Here is a 19,951-nt window from a genome sequence, read left to right as displayed (position 1 = left end):
TACTTACTGGTGGATTTTCAAGAGACTTGTTTAAAAAAAAACTTAATAGAACAATAGGGTTAGCATGGCGATATGTTTGTTGATGCAGTTATCTGGGGCTTTGAGCTCAAGACGGATGGGAACTAATATGGGCTCACATAGTAATGCACAGAAGCCTTGGGAACTGGGCAAGTGTGCGGATGAGGTCACTGTTAACTCTTCATGGCTGGTGTGAGTGAGACACAGCGGGGACCAACTGCAGTTTTCAGTGAGCAAGAATGGAAATGTCCCTTGAGAGAGAACTGGTGCTGAGTGGTAAGAGATTGATGGGAACAGGAAAGATTGGATGGGGACTGGGAGAGCAGCCAGGAACTGACTGAAAAACCTGAGGTGTGAGCTGAGAAGGGGCTGATGTTCCTGAGGAAGCCAGAGGGACTAGAGACACCAGTCTCCCCCCATCTCTCTCTCTCTCTCTCTCTCTCTCTCTCTCTCTCACACACACACACACACACACCAGGCACACCCATCATTCTATCTTACCTGAACCAACTCACTTTTTAAGCAGCCCATGCGGGGTCAGGATTGATGCCTACAACACATACTTTGTTGAGAAACTGAAAAACATTTGTGTAATAATCTGGCCTCAAACTCATGACAATCCTCCCTTCCTCTGCTTGCTCAATGCTGGGATTGCGAGCATGTACACCATGCCCAGCTAGAGAAATAATTATGTGTTGTCTTTCTAGTGAAGTACCTCAGAGCCCAGAATCCTCCATTACTGGTGAGCTCTATGGCGCTAAGCAAACCACGCACACCAGGACATCCCAGAAGCCTCTGTGGTGAGGAAACTGCTTCACGTGAGCACCACACAATCCCGCCGTGCAGTCACATGTGTGCTCTCGGTACCTTTAGTGGTCGTCCTGACAAACAGTGCAGAGAAAGCCCCTCAGCTGAGGTTCTCCCTCGAAGAGGAAAGCTATGATCCGAGCTCTTGTTTGCCATGCAGTCCAACACCTTCATTCCAACTCACACAAGGCGTGCTTCACAGAAGAGAGCAGGTTCTGATCTCCCCAGACAAAATACATCACTAAGGAATGTAACACTTGGCCGGGCAGTGGTGGTGCATGCCTTTAATCCCAGCACTCGGGAGGCAGAGGCAGGCGGATCTCTGTGAGTTCGAGGCCAACGTGGTCTACAAGAGCACCAGGACAAGCACCAAAGCTACAGAGAAACCCTGTCTCGAAAAAAAAAAAAAAAGCATGTAACACTTTCTACATACAGACAAATGGGCAAGGATTAATAGGTGTTCGTAAATGAATTCACAACATCCATGGTGTGAATTCGGTACCATTAGCTGGAGAAAACAAGTCAGAACTGTGGGAAGAAGACTGAAGAGTTGAGGAGCTTAGAGAAACAGACGGGCAAGCTTTATCATGGTATTCTAGCACAGGAGCCGTTCAATAGTATTAGTCCTTCTTCACTGACCAAATTGCATAGGCATTAAGAGTTGTTTCCAGAGTTTGGCATTTTAAATTATCAAAAGAAGTATAGCTTCTATTTGTTTTCCAAAGATTTTTTTATTTATGCGTGCATGCATACATACAGGTGCACATTTGTGGAGCTAGATCTTCTGGGGTCGGTCTGAACTCAGGCCCCCTGAAAGCGTAGCAAGTACACTTAATTATGGGACCATCTCTCTAGCCATAAAATAAAAGTTTTTAATTAAATTTTTGTTTTTAAATTTTATTTTATGTGTGGGTGTTTTGTCTTCAGGAATGTCTGTGTACCAAGTGCATGTCTGGTGCCTGCAGAGTTCAGGAGAGGAGGCCAGATCCTGAGGAGCTGAGTGACAGAAGGGAGCTGCCATGTGGGTGCTGGGAATGGAACCTAAGCCCTCTGGAGGAGCCAGTGTTCTCCTCAACTGCCAAGCAGTCTCTTTTGTCAAAATGTGCTGCTCTAACTCCAGCAGACCAGGCACAGTGCCCCATGCCGATCATCCAGTGGTCTGACCATGTGGTCTGGGTTTTGAGACAAGGTCTTGTTATGTAGACTGACCACAGCATAAGATCTATGCTCAGCCTCCTCAGTGCTGATGGTAGTGGTGTGTCCCCATATCTGTCGAAGACTCCAACTCATACAAATACAGATAAATAAATAAATGTATGTTTTTAAACAAAAACGGAAAAATCAGGCTGAAGATGCAGTGTAGTCAGACTTTTCTTGGGCTACCAACTCACAAATAACACGGAAACTTACTAATTATGAAATCTCGGCCTTGACTTAGGCCTGTTCTCAACTAGCTCTTAGAGCTTAAATTACCCCATTTATATTAATCTACACTCTGCCATGTGGGATTTCCTTTCTTCCATCTTGTACCTGCTGTTTCCTCTCCGAGTGCCCAGATTCCTCCTCCCTACTATTGGCCATTTATCTCTTGATTAAACAAATAAGAAGATGCCTTAGGCAGAGACACTATGTTAGGTGGCTCACAACTGCTTGTACCTCCAGTTCCAGGGGAGACCCTATGTCCTAGTCTGCCTTTGAAGACACCCACCGCTGATGCACAGCATACACTCACACACACACACTCACACACACACACACACACACACACACACACAAATTAAAACTTTTTTAAAAGATTAAAAAAATAAGTCGTCAGTTTTTGTTTTGTGGGTTATATTTTCTTTTTTCTTCATTTTTTTTGGGTGGTTGTTTGTTTTTTGAAACAGTGTTTCTCTGTGTAACAGCTCTAGCTGTCCTGGAACATGTTTTGTATACCAGGACCAGGCTGGCCTTGAACTCACAGAGATCCACCTGCTTCTGCCTCCCAAGGTGTGTGCCACCACTGCCTGACCTCTCTCTATTGGTTTTTCGAGATAGGGTTTCTCTGTAGCTTTTGGAGCCTGTCCTGGAACTAGCTCTTATAGACCAGGCTGGCCTCAAATTCACAGAGATCTGCCTACCTCTGCGTCCCAAGTGCTGGGATTAAAGGCGTGTGCCACCACCACCCGCCCTTTCTTTTTATTATTATTATTTTTTAAATAGGGAAGAATCTCAGACAGCACAGGTTGACCTAGAACTAACACATTCTCAAAGATGATCTCAAACTTCTTAGCTATCAGCTAAGATTCAGGACATCATTTTTACTGATCCTTTACAACACAAAATGTAATCAACTTTTCAGCAATCACCTAAATATGTATTAAGTGTTTACTTAGATGTATAAACTTACACAAATGAATTTTTCATTTGAAGAACAAAACAGTGTAGAATATGATAGTATATTGTTTTTCAAGTGTTAGATGTAATAGAACTCCCATGATGGCTCAGTAAGACCCAGATTGTATCTGGGAAGGTGAGTTTGAGGCCAGCCTGGTCTACAAAGCGAGTTCCGGGACAGCCAGGACTGTTACACAGAGAAACCCTGGAGAGAGAGAGAGAGAGAGAGAGAGAAGGGAGAGACAGAAGCTGCCTCTTCAAGAGGGAGATGGAAAAGGAAGAGACTTAAGCTGCAAGCAGGAAGATCTGCCTGCCTCAGTGGAGGAGGGGTAGTGGGTGTGGCTTGTCTCTTAAAGTGACAGGACAAACCATTACACCAAGGCAGTTACAGAATGTTCTTACAGGACCAATTCATAATGCATCACAGACAGGGTCACCTGATGAGCGGGTGGAGTTCTCATGCAGTTGCATACCACAGTCCATCAACTGAATGGTAGTATCGAGCTTCAGGAACAAAGCTAAATGCTTGAAGCTTTTAATTGATGAGAGTCCAGGGCCCATATGCGAGGCAAGGTGCTGCATGAAAGAAAAAAAAGTTGAAATGAAATCATCCTAACACTTGGGAGGCTGAGGCAGAAGGATTATCACAACTTCCAAGTGGGAGCAAGCTCTGATGCACTAGACATGGAGTACAGCCCTAATTAATTCTGGGAGGTCACAAACATTCCAGTGAGAGCAGAAGGAAGAGGGAGATGGGTGGCTCAGGAGAGAGGATCATGACAAATGAGATATGTGGCTGGAAACCACACTGCCAACTGGCTGTCAAGAGGAGAGGACCACAAGCCTCCCGTCCCAGCTGCCGTGCTCTGAACAACATGGGTCTGTGGCTAAAGAGAAGCAAAGGTGAATGTCTCGTGTTGCACAGTCCAAATGTATCTTTTGGTTCATGTTTGTTTGCTTTTGCAATACAGGGTTTCTCTGTGTAGCCTGGCTGTCCCTGAGCTCACTTTGTAGACCAGGCTGGCCTCGAGCTCAGAGATCCGCCTGCCTCTGCCTCCCGAGTGCTGGGATTTAAGATGTGCGCCACCCCTGCCCAGTGAGTCAACTAACTGTAAAGTTAGTGATCTACACAAACAATGATAATGGCCCAGGATAATGGTAGACTTTTTTTTAAAAAGGATGTTTTTATTTGTATGACTGGGTTGCCTGAGTGTATTTCCAGGTACTTCCTGGTGACTGCAGGGGCCAAATGCAGTTCCAGTTCTTTTGGAAGTGGAGTTACAGGAGTTGTGAGCTGCCATGTGGGTGCAGGGAATCAAATCGGGGGTTACTGGAAGAGCAGCCAGCGCTCTTAAGCCCTGTGCTGCCCCTCCAGTCCCCAAATGGTGTGGGACATTCTTCTGTATATGTGTTGCTTTTATTGATTAATGAATAAAGAAGCTGCCTTGGTCTGTGATAGGACACAGTAGAGCTAGACGGGGCTGGGGTGGGGAGAGAAGGGGGTTCGGGGCTAAACTGAATGCTGGGTAAAAGAACGCTAAGTCAAGAGAAGCCATGTAGCTGCCAGATGTGCTGGAACCTTGCCAGGAAGCCATGTGGCGCTACACAGATTAATAGAAATGGGTTAACCAAAGATATAAGAACTAGCTAGCAATACGCTTAAGTGATTGACCAAGCAGTGATTTAAATAATATTGTTTCTATGTGATTATTTTGGGAGTCTGGGCAGCCAGGAAAAGTGAGCAGCCTTACCCAAAACCCAAAGATAGGTCTATATATAAAGATGCCTCCCAAGTGTGGCTTGGTGGTATATGCCTGAAAACTCAGCAATCAGGAGGCTGAGGCAGGAAGGCTGTGAGTTCAAGATGATTCTGGACCATAGCCTGCAATCTTGTCTCAGGAAACCATACACAAAGAAAAGCTGTCTTTCTGTTTCAAGGGGTTTAAAATAATAACTCCTGGAGGTGGGTAGGTCAGGCACAAAGATGAAAGAATGTATTCCCATTGTCGCCATCTCCTCCTAACTGGTGACTGACATGCTGGAGAGAATGGTAAGGGGCACAGTCCTGATGAAGAGACAGAGGTCCTAACTGAACGTTTGATTACTCCAGAAAGCCTTGTGAGCCACAGTAACTTTGTTCTCACTTTAAAGGCCGGCAAACTATTGACCACACCCTGTAATTACAGTGTCCATGGCAGTAAGGCTGTAGTTAGGGACAGCTTCCATTGCAACCTGTGGCCACAGCCGCCTTTGTTCTATACATCTCCATTCAGCTGAAAGGTTTGCTGTTCTCAGATGGGGTCTCAGGCAGCCCCTGCTGCTTTTACACTTAACTGTCCAATGAGATTGGCTTTAAACTTTTGACCCTCTGCTTCCCACCACGCCACCGTCCCCACTAGAGACAATTCTATACAGGTCAATCAGGCCTAGAAGTCACAGCATTCCTCCTGCCTCAGCCCTCCAAATTTCCAGATAATTTCAGTTCTCTTCCTTCCTTCCTTTCTTTCTTTTTTGGTTTTTTGAGACAGGATTTCTCTGTAGCTTCTGGAGCCTGTCCTGGAACTAGCTCTTGTAGACCAGGCTGGTCTCGAACTCACAGAGATCTGCCTGTCTCTGCCTCCTGAGTGCTGGGATTTAAAGGCGTGCACCACCACCGCCCAGTCCTTCCTTCCTTTCTTTTTCATTTCCTTTCTGAGACAGTCTCTCATATAACCCAGGCTGGCCTGAAATTCACTTTGTAGATGAAGCTGACCAGGAACTCAGAGACCCACCTGCTTCTGTCTCTATTGTGCTGGATGCACAACAGCTGTGCCCCACCAACTTTTCACTGTGAATTGTTTTGCCCAAAGGTTTTGTTTGTGGATTTAACTGTTGGATATGAGAAAGAGGGAGAGCGATCAGGGTTCTAAAAGGGCTCTGGCGTAATAGGCTGGGTTACTACCAGCGAAGTCACCTGTAAACAGGGCAATGATAGAGCTGACAACGACCAAGAACTCGCCTTGTGCCACAGACTGGGTCAGTGCTTTATGTCCATTGAGTCATTCAATGTCTCAACAACGTGAGGTGATGTCATTACCCTGACGCCAAAATTAAAGAGCAGGAAGTAGTCTGCTCCCTATCTTACAGCTGCCGCAAGGGGAACCAGGACCTGAACTCCAAACCCTGAAGTTTAGGAACCCACAAGACTGGTTAAATGCTCTTCGCACTTGGTGGGGTAGAGAGCAATTCTGGAATTAGTCCTAGGAGGGTATTTACCCTACTTCCTCTCTTGGACAGGAACCTGAAGCTCCTGGGTTGATTAAAATCTTGCCTGTTTGAAGCTGGTTCACCCCACTCTACAGCAGCAAGCACTAGAGATCGCTGCTCAGAATTCTTCTGGGCATGTCCTGGCTGGAGGAAGAGATTATCTTTTTGCTCAAGGGTCCTTTCTTTGCTTAATCCTATTTATACCGTTTTCACTTGCCCTCAGACAAAATCATTGCTACAAGAACGCCGATTTCTGCAGAAGAAATTTGTGTGTCTAAAAATCGGTGTTGCACAACCCTGGGAATACACTCAAAAAGCACCGACTGCTCCAGTGGAAACTGTAATGTTTGATATAGAGCTCAACAGTTCATGACATCAGCAAGGGGCTGCTTGCTCTTCCCGAGGATCCAGGTTCAAACCCCAGCACCCGCATGCTCACAACCGGTGGAATCAACACCTTTTTCTGGCCTCTGTGGGACCCACGCAATCATATGATGCAAAGACACATACGCAGGAAACACCCAACACAAAACAATTATGTAAAAACGACAACATGTTTTCACCATTTTTAAGTGATTACAGATAGTAAGACCACAAGATCTCTCTCTCTCTCTCTCTCTCTCTCTCTCTCTCTCTCTCTCTGTCTCCCCTTGTACCAGGCACAGGAGGTAAAAGTAATATGCTCCCTCATTATGATTTGAGTTGACGTTCTCAGACACCAAATGGCAAATTGTGGTACTTAGAAAAATTGATTTGACTCTGGGCACGGTAGAAAAATGCCTTTAATCCCAACACTCCAGAGGTAGAGGCCAGCCTGGTATACACAGCAAGTTTCAGGGCAGCCAGGGCTACATAGAGAAATTGTGTCTCAAAAAAACAAACAAAAATTTTGGTTTTCATTTAAAAAAAATCAATGGTTGTTGATTACATTCGTAATCTCAGCCCTTTAGAGGACGAGGCGGGAGAAACAAGAATGTAAAGCCAATCTCAGCTACATGAGTAGGAGACTAGCCTGCGCTACATGAGAACGAAAACAAGGCTGGTCTACCAGTTCGATTTCTGAGACCCACAACGAAGACCCCACAAATTGCCCTCTGACCTCCACTTGTGCTCCACGGAATGTGGAGCTCACTCCTACGTGGTGAGTGTAATTTTGAAAAAAAGGAAAGAAAAAAAGCTAAATCAGTTCCCAAAGTCGGGGATGTAGATGCCCTTGCTTGGAATCTTAGCAGTCAGGAAGCTGTGGCACAAGACCGTAAGCAGTTGGAGGGTATCCTTGGCTACAGTCAGTTTAAACAAAACTTAGTGATACGTTTTCTTTTGTAAGATACACTGAGTGTAAGATCTGCTCTCCAAGCTTCAATCTGTAATCATTTGCCTCCCCTCAAGCATTTTGTTTTTCTGCACACTCGCCGGTAAACGGCAAAACTGCAATCTACGTTAAAACGCGAAGCCGACTAAAATCAGTGCGGGTGAGTAGACGGCCTTCCATCCAGCCTCGCCTCCGGGCGGCCTTGGCGGCCCGGGGAGGCCGGCCCGCGGACGCGCAGCTCCACGCCGGCCGGTGCGCACGCATCGCAGCAGCCTCCGGGTCACGTGCGCCCGGGAGTCTGCAGGAATGCAGCGCCGTGCAGGGAAAGTTTCCCCGGGGGCCGCCGGCCGCGGATTCGGTGCGGGCGGGCGCGCAGAGGAAGGAAGAGCGACGAGGAGGCGGAGCCCGCGAGGCGCGCGGGCGGGCGCTCCGCGCAACTTTTTAGTTTGGGCGTCTGGAGCCGAAGTTTCTGTCTCAGTCGGGACGCCGCCGCGGCCGGGGTGAAGAAAGGGAGGAAGGAAGGAGCTCGAGGAGGGCAGGGAAGGCTCGGCGGCCTTGGGCACGGAGTGCCGGGCGATGCGGGCGCGCGACGCTGCCCCCCGAGCCTGAGCGCACCGCCCCGAGCGTCGAGCGAGGCCGCAGTCATGGAGCCCGCGCAGCAGCCGCCGCCCCAGCCGGCCCCGCAGGGCCCCGCGCCGCCGTCCGCGCCCGCGGCCCCGCCGGGGACCCCCGCGGCCCCACCCGCACCACCGGCCGGCCACCAGGTCGTGCACGTCCGCGGAGACTCAGAGACCGACCTAGAGGCGCTCTTCAACGCCGTCATGAACCCCAAGACGGCCAATGTGCCGCAGACCGTGCCCATGCGGCTGCGCAAGCTGCCCGACTCCTTCTTCAAGCCGCCCGAGCCCAAGTCCCACTCGCGACAGGTAGCGGCGCCGCGGGGGCCCGGGGCCGTGTGGGGTGCGGGGCTGGGGTTTGTTTTCCCGGAATTGGCGGCCGCGGGGGTCTGCACAATGCGCGCGCCTCCGCTCCGCACCTTGGCTCCGGCAGGAGGGGGAGGGGAGGGGGGAGGGGAGAAGGAAGGGGTCCGGCGTCTCGTGCGGGACCCCAGCCGGGGGACAGCCCGCCTCCCCTGCCCGCGCCTCTCGGTCTCCGTGGAGCCGCGTCTGCTGTCCCCTTGTTTGCCGAGTTGGTGAGGGGTGGGGGTTGAACCGGTCCATTGAGTTTCTGGTTCCTTCTCTCCTCCCCTCCCCCTCCCGCTCGCCGAAGCTTTCTGCTCCGGCGGCCCAGGCGCGGTCCAGTGCAGGGTTCGGGCCCGGCTCGCCCCCGCCGTGCCCTGGAACTCGCGCGGGCGGGATCTTTTCACACTTGGTGGGCTCACGTGTCGCTTGCCCAATCGTAGCCTATTATTTACTGTTCGGCCCGAAGGTTTTAAATGGGCCACATCTGGGCATTGCGCAGGACCTCGGCTGCGCTCACGGCGCACAGGCTCAGCGCCGGCCTTTGATAGCGCGTTGCAGGTTGACTCATACGCCGAGTCCTGCCTGGCTCAACTGTGATTAAAGGTAATGTTTGGGAAGCAATGACTAATTCCAGCCTCGCCATTGCTTTTTAACTAACTGCGGATGTGAACATGGCTGCTTAGCCACATCTACGACGCCTGGTTATTTTCCCAACTGGATCCTACACAGAAGTGAAACGGTTTCAAAGTATTAACATTCCGATAGGTCCTGGTAGATTTCTTTAGTGGCGCCCCCCCCCCGTTTAATTATTTAATTTTTAGAGACCTTGCTTTAGGCTAAGCATAGGAACTTTGCCCAAAACTTAATTGGTTTTCCAAACACTGCCATCGTTAGCCCACTCGGGCTGTAACTTGAGTGGAAAGAAGAGTCGCCACTCCCACTCCAGCCCCCTCCCAGGCAGGCCTGCTGCAGAGCAGGGGTTTTGGAGCTCGGAAAAGCTCCATTAACCTCGCTACAAAAAGCCGAGTTAAGGAGGAAGGGAAGGTTGTTTAGCCGCTAGCCTAAACACTTAATTTGTAACAACAGTCGTAGACTTCGATACTGTTCATTACTCCCTCCCCCACAAGTGGGTTTCTGGGCTCCCTGAGCTTAATCTATGTTGGCAGCAATCACAAACGGCGGTGGGAACTTTGAAGGAACACTCAGATTGAACGCTCCATTTTCTAAGACTTAGAAGCCTGAAGGAATGAGCACGGGGAAGTACTTGTAATACCCGACTTCCACCCCGCCGTTTGTGGGGTACATTTGCCTTCTCACTAGCGTTAAGAGAGCTGTGCCTCCAGAAATTTACCTTTTCAGTGTGCTAATGATTTCCTAGTCCTAAATTTAATCTGATCTGAAACTCAGAAATGCCCCTGGCTTTGCTCTGTACTTTAAGTTACTGCTAGGTCTTTTCAGTTTCCTTATCCGCATAAATCTAGGAAATCAAACGTTTTTGATCAACCCTAATTCTAATGAAAAGCATTAGACTATGAATAAGTATTTATCTAAGTTGTAAATAATTGTCTACAGGTTCCTGCCTGGGAATTCTTATATCCCTGCGTGCTTCTGGCATAGAAAAACTAATTTACAGAAATGAAGACAAGTTAATTTCTGATACTTCGTTTAACACTAGTCTGGATGAACCCAGATTTGAACCCTTGGGGTCTCTGCAGGTTTTTCTTTTTCCTTCCTGTTCCGTGTGTGAAAGCTTAGGTTGTAATTGAATTGATTACATCTTTATCCTTAAGGCACAAAGAGGGTTGGTTAGCTGCTTCTCTTCATGGGTAGCTTCTAGTATTTGTGCAGTTCTGAGCCTTTGAATTCATTAAATTTATTTATTGATCACACTTGTTCACAGTAAAAAAAAAAAAGTGACAGATGGGGTTATTTAAAGTGAAATAAGGGAGAAGCACATAGAAAGCACATAGGACTCTGAAAAGCAACCAGAATGCTTGGAGTGTGTGGGATAAACATGTTCTCTACCACCAAATAACAGCTCTTGCTCATTTTTTTTTTGAAAATATGTTTTTATGTCCACTATTTGCTGTCTTCACAGTGTCTAGGAGGTAGATATTCAGGTGAACTGCTCTTCAGTAAAATAACATTTATAGTACATACTAAATTTACATAATTTAAAAGTGAGTCCATTTGGACACTTGTGTTCCTTGGTGTCAAAAATGACCATTAAAGTTTGCTTTTGATCTTTAGATAGTTGGCTGCCATGAAATTCTATCTAAGAAATCGGGGTAGGTGCTGTTGTCTCAGTTGTGTAAATGTTCATCTTGCTATTCTGACAGGCCAGTACTGATGCCGGCACTGCAGGGGCTCTGACTCCCCAGCACGTCCGGGCTCACTCCTCGCCGGCATCCCTGCAGCTGGGGGCCGTCTCTCCGGGGACGCTCACCCCCACCGTGGTCTCTGGCGCCGCCACCCCGGCAGCGCAGCATCTCCGACAGTCTTCCTTCGAGATCCCTGACGATGTGCCGCTGCCGGCAGGCTGGGAGATGGCCAAGACGTCTTCCGGACAGAGATACTTCCTAAAGTAAGTGAAGATAATGTGGGAGGTGCCGATGTAGGGTGACATTATCTATTTGTTTTGCTGGTGCTGAAGATGGAATGGTGAACAAGCATACTTTACCATTGAGCTGCACCCCAGCCCCCAAACATTCTATTTTATGTATGTAAGTGCCCTCTTCAGTATTTATTCTTGGTTCAGAGCCTTTTTGCAATCTTGTGCTTTGTGGCAATATGGGATCATCTCCTTTTGAGTTTGTGCCAGATTTGTTAATTAGCCTGGCACAAAGTGGAATACGATGAAAAATTTAAACTTTAAATAACAAGATTGGCTTGTGTTATATTTTCTGCCACCTCCCCACATATGGGTGTCTGTCTGTCTGTCTGTCTCTGTCTTGAGTATTGAACCCAGGACCTTGTGTATTCTTTCCAAAAAAAGGAAGTAGGACTTGGGAAAGCTGTGACTTTATAATACTCAAATTGTGAATCAGCAAACACTTAAGTAAGCTGTATTTTGATGTCATTTAACACCCCCTTCCCTTAAAATGTGAAGAAATCATCAGGTACTTAGTAAGGTATGCCCTCTAGTCCTCACATGGTCAGGCTGGCAGCTCCTCAGAGCAGCCCCTTCTCGGAGGTGGGAGGGTGTGGCTGCTGGCAGCCCTCACCCCTGACCAAATGGCAAAATTACATTCACCTGAAAAGGACAAAGTAGAATTTATTTCCTAATTCTGAGATTGGAAGTAAAACTAATTTTCTAGGACTTGTTTGAATTTAGAGTGAGCAAAATGTCTCAGATTGGCAGTTAAAGACTGCAGATTGTTCTAGTATTCTTTGAATTGGTTAATTGGGTTGAGATAATGAGATGAATAACAAATGCTCATTCTGATTTAAATTTGTTTTGACAAACCCAAGTAAATGCAGCCTTATTTATTGGTTCAGAGGACACTAGTAACAACCTTGTTTTGTTTGTGAGTTCCCTCCCCCCCCCCCCCCCCCCCAGTCTCTATTTTCAGTTGATTGTCTTGGGTGGGTTGCTACTTTGTGTGGGTTGCTACTTTGTATGGGTTTGTTTTCCAAGTCAGGGTTTCTCTTTGTATCCCTGGCTATCCTGTAACTGAGTTGGAGACTTGCTTTGTAGACCAGCCTGGCCTCCAGCTCAGACCTGCCTGCCTCTGCCTCCCAAGTGCTGGCATGTTACTGTAGTAAGGACACCAGGGAAGAGCTTTGATCTTGATCTTGGAAAGCTGCCTCTGGCCACCCTCCCCCCAACTTGTTTTTTGTTTTGTTGCCATTTTTCCCCTGTAACTTTTCCTTTTTACAAAACCATTTTCTGGTGTCCCAGTCCTCATTTCAAAGCACTTCAGAGGGTCAGGTTTCACAGAGAACAATAAAGAGCCTGAGACTGGAAAGTACACACAAGCCTGGCAAACTCATCCTCATGAGCAAGATCATTTATTCTCTCAGCAGACGGCTGTCAGCCAAAGTAAATGACTGGGAAGAGGGGCTGACTGCGGCCTATGTGTCCTGAAGGGGAAGGGAGGGGAAACAAACCAGGTTGTTAGGGAGTAAGAGAAAGGCTTGGACTCCCAAAGCCTCCCTGCTGTGTCCCATGCTGAGTTGGGGAGATTTAAACACTTAATAGCCTGCAGCCCTTCAGTTGTGGTTGTGAGCAGGTTAAAGGGCAACATTTATGTTGTTTTTTACTCATGTGTTTTCTTAAAATGGCTTGTTTGACATCTGTCTGCATCTTCATTATTTGAGTGAGCTTCTCTGAGCTGAGATAACCCTCATGATAGAGTCTTATTTTAGATTTTTCTCAGTGACTGTTGTTGACATGTGACTGCCGGGTGTGGATGTGAGGAGGGGCTCCACACCAGCACCACCCCCACTTAGCGTCCTCACCCCTTTTCAAGTGGGGGCCAGAAAGCAGGTAGACCAGGCCGAACAAGGACTGCGGAGAGCTTTGCCTAGGGAGCAGACACTAGCATTGTTTCTGAGGTTGCAGGTGGGAATCAGGACTGCTTCTGTGAAGAATGAAGCATTGGGTTCTGCAAAGGTCTTAGAAGTAGAAGGTCACCCCCCAAGGGTGACTTGAATGCTCCCAGCAGGTGGACTGAATCACTGGTGTGTGGTTAAGAGCCTGTGGAGGCCTCTGAGAACTGGATGTTAGGAGTGGGTGCTGGAGTCTACAGAATTGCTTTTCTGAAGAGGAAATGCATTATAAATAATTGCAGTTTGGAGAAGCGATTTGAAAGAGAACTTTCTCCATTGTTGTTGGCTTTCCCCTGATGTTACATACTGTGTGGTTGCCGTAAGGAGCTGTCGTGCACCAAACAGATGAATGAAATTAATATCTGCCCTGATTGAGTCAGAAATGATGGTAAACTAAGCTGTGCTGCCAAGTAGCTATTGTGTCAAAATTTATTTTTATCTTAGCTTTTTAGAATCCATTTCTCTTCACAGTCAGTACTTTTCTTTTTGTCTGCAGATTCCTGTGAGGTCCTGAAGATAGCTTATAGTCTTAGTGTGAGCCCAGGACCTTCACGATGAAAAAGCTGACTAGGGAAGATTGTCCTCAGACATTACACACTCAGCTGTGCTGTGTCCACAGTCACATTTGAATATGCACACACAGGAGAATAACTAATAAAAACTTTTCAAGAGGATAACAGCCAGCTGTGGAATGACGATCTGAACTAGTTTCTGAAGTTTAGTTCATACCAGCCATGAAAAACTAAATCTTTCATCCATCTTTTTAGGTAGTTGCTGGTACAAAGTATGTCATTTCTTGAGATTTATACATGGCAGGAAGAATTCTGACCCCCCCTCCCCCCAGTGGTCCAAGGGGGTGAGGTGTTGTAACTTGAGAGATCTGGGAGAACTGTTGACTTTGGGAACAGCTGGTTGTTGCCTGGGGACTGTAGAGGAATGAGTGAGTGTTTTGGAGTCAGTTGGCCCATCCTCCATGCTGGTGTTAAAGCCTAGGTCAGTGAGATCTAGAGCCTGGGACTTTATATTGGCAAATGGTGGGCCCAGAGTATGCTGTCCCTAAGAAAGGCTCAGTCGTTGGAGATCAGCCTTTGAAACCAGTTTCACCATGGTACCTTGAGTTTCTCTTTGACAGGAACCAATTCTCTTTCTAGCTCAGCACTTCTGCAGGTTTTCCTGCAGGAGATAGTTCTTCAAGGAGTTGTCCAACAACTTCCTATTTCTTTTATAAGCTGCTGGATAACTTCCTGAATTAGCATTCTGTAATATCTTTGGTTACAAGGACTGCTTCTACTTCTCAGGTTTATTATTGAATCTGGTACCTTACAGCCTTTGCCAACTACAAAGAACTTACTGCAAACTGTGTACCATGTGGGCATTACAATTCGATGTACCAATTTAATAGATTTGTAGGTATACATTGTTTTAATAATGTCCTGACAGTTTTTTTTTTTTTTTTTTTTTTTTGAGACAGGGTTTCTCTGTGGCTTTGGAGCCTGTCCTGGAACTAGCTCTGTAGACCAGGCTGGTCTCGAACTCACAGAGATCCGCCTGCCTCTGCCTCCCAAGTGCTGGGATTAAAGGCGTGCGCTACCACCGCCCGGCTGCCCTGACAGTTTAAAAAGATTTTTCTGTGGGGGTGTTTTCATTTGTCATTTTCTGGATAGAGCCAGTTCTAGTGTTTTTAGTCTTTGAGATTCAAGATCTTATGGCTGTGGTTTATTTAAGAGAGTATTTTAGGAGATGGAAATGTAGTTATGCTACAGCAAGCACAACACCCTGGGTTTGCTGTATTAACTTTCTAGCTTACTTAGGGCGGGCTGCAGTAGTAGGCCCAGATCAGCCAGTAGGATAAGACCTCTGCTCCACAAACTAACGAACGACCTGACTTCCATCTAATGGTGAGAAGAGAACCATCTCCCCAGAGTTGCAGAGCTGTCTAATCTTCAAATCTTCCTCCTTTTCCCTCCCACAACTCTCATGAACGCAGAGAAAGATGGGAGCCGCCGGCTGTGGTAGTGCATACCTTTCATGCCAGCGGAAGCAGGTTGGGCTCGCTGGTCCAGACTAACCAGGCCGCAGAGAGACCATGCCTCAAAAAATCACCCCTGCTTAAAAAAAATATAGAAAAAAGGCAAATTAAATAGGTTGTGGTTTTGAATGACTATATATATATATATGAAAGTTACTGGAGTATCTCATTCCCATCATTTTCAAAGGTCATTGTTTCAGATTTTTTTGAGAAGTACTCACGGAATGTACCTGCCTCGTGAGTGTACTTGGTGACTATCAAGTACAGTAGTTTAATTTTGTCTCTGTTACCTGCTGTTTTAGAAGAAAGCACTTCCTGGTCTCTCCCAAACCCCTTGGTTTGTTTTTAGAGACAGGGTTTCTCTGTATCCCTGACTGTTCTGGAACTCACTCTGCAGACCAGGCTGGCCTCCAACACACAGAGATCCACCTGCCTCTGCCTCCCGAGTGCTGGGACTAAAGGGGTGCCAACACTGCCAGCCAGCAGTCAGAGCCCCAAAACCACCTCAGCATTGCATCAGGTGAAAGACCTGGGTTAAACTGTTTTAATTTGCCCTTCCGTTCTGTCTTAAGGTCAGTGGAGGAGTGTAAACACCACACGCCTGTAACGATGAAATGTTTGCCTAGGCAGCTGTGCAGAGTGGGGCTGTGGCATTTCACGCATTGGGGAACCCAAATGGTTTCTCTCCCTAAAGGGAGTTCTCAACAAGTAGCTTGGCCATTGAGTACTGGTTAAGCTGCAAACACCCATGAACACATGGGCATTTCAAACTGCCATCACAGGTTTTCGCTGCCTGAGGGGGTATTATCTTCACCAACAGCCTTTCCTCGGCAGACAGGCATCCTGTCCCACGTTGTTCCCCCTCCCCCTGTCCCTGTCCCCTAGTGACTCAGGGAGAAACTCTTCCTCCCAGCATCCCATTCTGTTTACTCCTCCCACCTATGTTTTAACCTATCAGGGCCAAGGAGTTTCTTTATTGCTTAACCAATGAAATCAACAGATTGATGTATGACACTCCCACATCACTCAAGGAACTGTACAGTGAGAAAAAGAATGGGGAGAAAGTGCTGGAGACAAACAGGAAAATTAGTCATTTACTCTGGGGATGATGAAGACACTCTTTCTGATGTGACCTGCTTAAATTAAAAACCTGGATGTTTAAAATGCCAGGAAATATCAGTACAAGAAGCTAAAACTCTTTAAACGATAACATTCAACACTGCTCCTTCCACTCTGTAGCAACCGTTTAGGAGAAAAAAGTCAAAAGTGGATTGCCTATAGGCGACAATTGATGGTGGGGCGGGGAGGGGTGCAGTTTCAAGATATAGTCTCACTGTGTAGCTCTGGCTCTCTTGGAAGGCACCCTGTAGACCAGGCTGGCTTCAAAGGCACAGAGATCCATCCCCCTGCCTCTGCCTACCAAGTACTGGCGTGTTGAAGGTATGGGCACCACATTGGGAGTAGCTGACACTTTAAAACAGTGTAAAGCAAATAAAGTCTCTCTTGAGTCCATGGAATCAGTTTCCTTTACTAATGTAGAGAAGTACCTTGTGTTTTGTATGTAGGTAGAGAATATAAATTAGACGCTGTAAACTAAATGTAATTAAATTGGGTAGAATGTACATTAGTTGTGTTCTACCCACCCATGATCCTGTGCCTTAAGGCTTTGGGGTAGAGGTTAGCTCTAAGCAGAGTACAAATCCAAATGAAATAATTCATAAAGTCAATTAAGACTTAAGATGACTCAAACTCCCTTTGCTGCTGTCTGTGATAGCATAATCTTAGCATTGCTTACAGCTTGAAAGTCTACGCCTGAGCAGCCTTACTGGAGATCTTGGGCTCTGCCTGTGGTCCAAGTGATGCAGCCCTTTCCTCAGAAGTCCAGGCATGAAAAGACTGGACACTTCATGAAAATGCTTCTGTTATGCTTGCTCAAATATTTCAGCCCAGGTTTCCTGGGAGTAGCAGTGGCCACCTCATGTTTATGTGGGCAGTCGTCTTTTCAAAAGTGTGCCCAGAAAGGACCTTCCTCCACCTCCCTGAATATTCTGAACTAGCCTAGGCAGGACTTATCCTGGTCTGACTGTTAGCTGTCATAGTTTTTAACGTACCAAACCATACGCTGTTCTCGGAGTAGTGTTTCAAATTATCAGGATAATGCAAACGGAAATAGTCATTAGAATGCTAGGTTTGCCCACCAAGTACCCACCAAGTACTGTTGCTTTGTCATCTCGTGCTTCTGGGGTAGTGTGACTCACACGGTTCAGTTCTTCTGGGTCCTTCGCTTAAATCTTCTTGTACTTGTTTAAATTGAGGAGGTTTTTCTTGTTTTTCTTAAGGTCCAAGTTTGTGTGATCAGATATATTGAAAAAAGAGGTGCTGTTTGTTTGAGGCACGGTCTTGTGATTACCCCAGGCTAGCCTGGTGTTTTGCCTCGTTCTACAGGATGCCCTTGAATTCCTGCCAGTCCTCCATCACTTTACCAGTGTGTGTCACTGTGCCCCGTTGAGAGGTACATTTTTTGAGACATGTAAGAAAGCTCACCGCTGACTTGACGACTTGGGACTCAGATCAGCTTTTAGGGTGTTGCATTGACAGAGTTCCCCAGGGTCCTACGATGTTTGTAATATAAAGCTGCTTTTAAAGAGGATCGTCAGTCCAGCCATCAGAGAGTTGGGGCGGCAAGAGTAGATGGGCTTTTTGTGAAGAAAGAAATGCACGGATGACACTTCCTCACTTTCATGGAACTGGTTTCATGTGTGGATGTGTGCGCGTGCACACACACGAGCGTACGTGAGCTCTGGTGTAGCCGCTCTACTAAGTGGACCATCTACCGTTCCAGCAGACTCCTGTAAACCTTCTAAAATTGTCTTCATAAACTGCTACACTGCTGTTTAGTTTTTCTTAACCCCTTACTTCCTTTATCCTCCCAGAGTAATTACTAAATCTTTATTTCTTTTGGTTTTTACATTGTTAGGACTATTTGGGTTTTTCCAATAGCTAATTTTTCTGAACACTTTTTTACATTTTCTTTAGAATTATTAATCCCTCACCATTAATTTCTATTTCTGTTGTTTCTTTTGCCCTCGTTGGGCACTTGCCAAGAGTTCTTTGTGTTCGCACTCTGAGATCATGTCAGGCATGGCCACGAGCTCTCATTGCAGGAGCCTGCTCACTTAAATGAACTTAAGTTTTCCTTCCCTTGATTTGTTCACACTTTTTTTGCTTATTTTTCCGAAATTTGCTGAGAAAACTACACAGATTCACAGGCAGTGACTGAGATTCTCTTAGCTCTTAGTCAGCAGTTTGGGTTCTAAGAATTCAGTTAGGTTTGTCTTGGAACGTTGAGGGCTGTGTTCTATTTTGCTCTAGTTTCCAGTGTGACCGAGAAGCTAAGCCTGCTCTTCCTCAACCCTTGGGAACTCTAGTATTTTGTTGTGCTTGGGGTTCTGAAATTTGATAGAGCCTAGGTGTGTATTCCTTAAAACTCACGGTAAGGATGGCGGTGAACCGTGTTCGAGAGGCCCTCACGGCTTTGCAGTGCAGCCTTTTTGAACTTTAGTCTCAGTGCTTCCTGGTTCCCAGTGGATTCCTCCTGTATTTCTGCTAGTTCTGGCTCTTTGGTTTTCTTTTCTTTATGTGCATTGGTGTTTTGCCTGCATGTATGTCTGTGTGAGGTTGTTGGATCTGGCAAACTGGAGTTACAGTTGTGAACTGCCATGCGGGTGCTGGGAGTTGAACCAGGGTTCTGACTATTCTAAAAGAGCAGCCAGTGTGCTCTTAACCACTGAGCAGTCTTGTCAGCAGTCAACCCCAAAACCTCTTAAACTTTGACTTTTAATGTTTTAAGTTGATTTTTGTCTCTCTAGAAGATAGAGTTGACGCTCATTTAAATACTGGATTTTTGGTTCCCTTCTTGGTGAACGACTGCAAATACCCTGTGTGTGAGCATGGGCCCCAGGTGCTCGTAGACCAGAGGCCTCCAGTGCAGATGGTGGCAGGAGACACTGTCTGAGCTCCATCTGTGCCGCTGTCTAGTGGGCGCTCTAGTGTGGGCATGTGTGGAGATGAGAGGTGCCGCTCCTCAGGTGCTGTACACCCTTTTCAGCCTGGCTGGACACTGGCCCTGAGGGACTCCCACCCTTGACCATCTGGTTTTTTTCCTATTTGGGTTTAGGCATCAAACTTGGATCCTCATGCTTGAAAAAGCACTTTGGTCAACTGAGTCCTCCCCCCACAACGCCCAAATGCTTTTTAATGACTAACTCAGCCAAGTAGCTTATACTTGATCTAAACGGATCATTGTTAGCTTCCCAACTAGTACTCGTCACGGAGGCGTTTTTTAGAGAGCACTGTAGAAGCTCAGGACTCTCAAGTTAAATTTGTCCTCATCAGTTTTATTCCGTCCCCATTTTGTTCTCGGGTAGTCTGGAAAATTTGTTGGGAAAAGAGAAGAGCCACACAGAAGGCAGAGTCATGGGGTTCTCTTTAGTTGGAGACTGGCCTAGGCTAATAGCAAGTTCCAGGGCAGCCAGCGTTATATAGTGTAAGACTTTGCTTTAGAAAAAAGCACAACGCTTTAGTGCCTAGAGCACTGGACAAGCAATTGGAGAATAGGGATAAATGCCACCTGAAGCCGTGGCTGCTGAC

The 19,951-nt window shown here is 46.8% G+C and overlaps 1 protein-coding gene across 8 annotated transcripts in view; it reads left to right on the top strand.

Annotated features, from left to right (window-relative positions):
• The first annotated feature begins 8,087 nt into the window (after positions 1 to 8,087).
• The window catches only part of Yap1 (Yes1 associated transcriptional regulator), an 86,285-nt gene continuing 74,421 nt past the window's right edge, over positions 8,088 to 19,951 (top strand). The window contains exons 1-2 of one of the 8 annotated variants that reach the window (XM_050162177.1): positions 8,088 to 8,685; positions 11,061 to 11,305. In XM_050162177.1, coding sequence (XP_050018134.1) covers positions 8,404 to 8,685; positions 11,061 to 11,305 — 527 coding nt within the window. In that variant the 5' untranslated portion in view covers positions 8,088 to 8,403. The remainder of the gene's footprint in view (positions 8,686 to 11,060; positions 11,306 to 19,951) is intronic. The other 7 variants (XM_050162181.1, XM_050162179.1, XM_050162183.1 and 4 more) reach the window with 7 other exon arrangements.

This window comes from Alexandromys fortis, unplaced genomic scaffold (genome assembly GCF_014885135.2).
Source record: "Alexandromys fortis isolate MF-2015 unplaced genomic scaffold, M_Fortis_MF-2015_v1.1 scaffold_112, whole genome shotgun sequence".
Lineage (NCBI taxonomy): Eukaryota > Metazoa > Chordata > Mammalia > Rodentia > Cricetidae > Alexandromys > Alexandromys fortis.
This window is presented reverse-complemented; position numbering and strand designations above follow the sequence as displayed.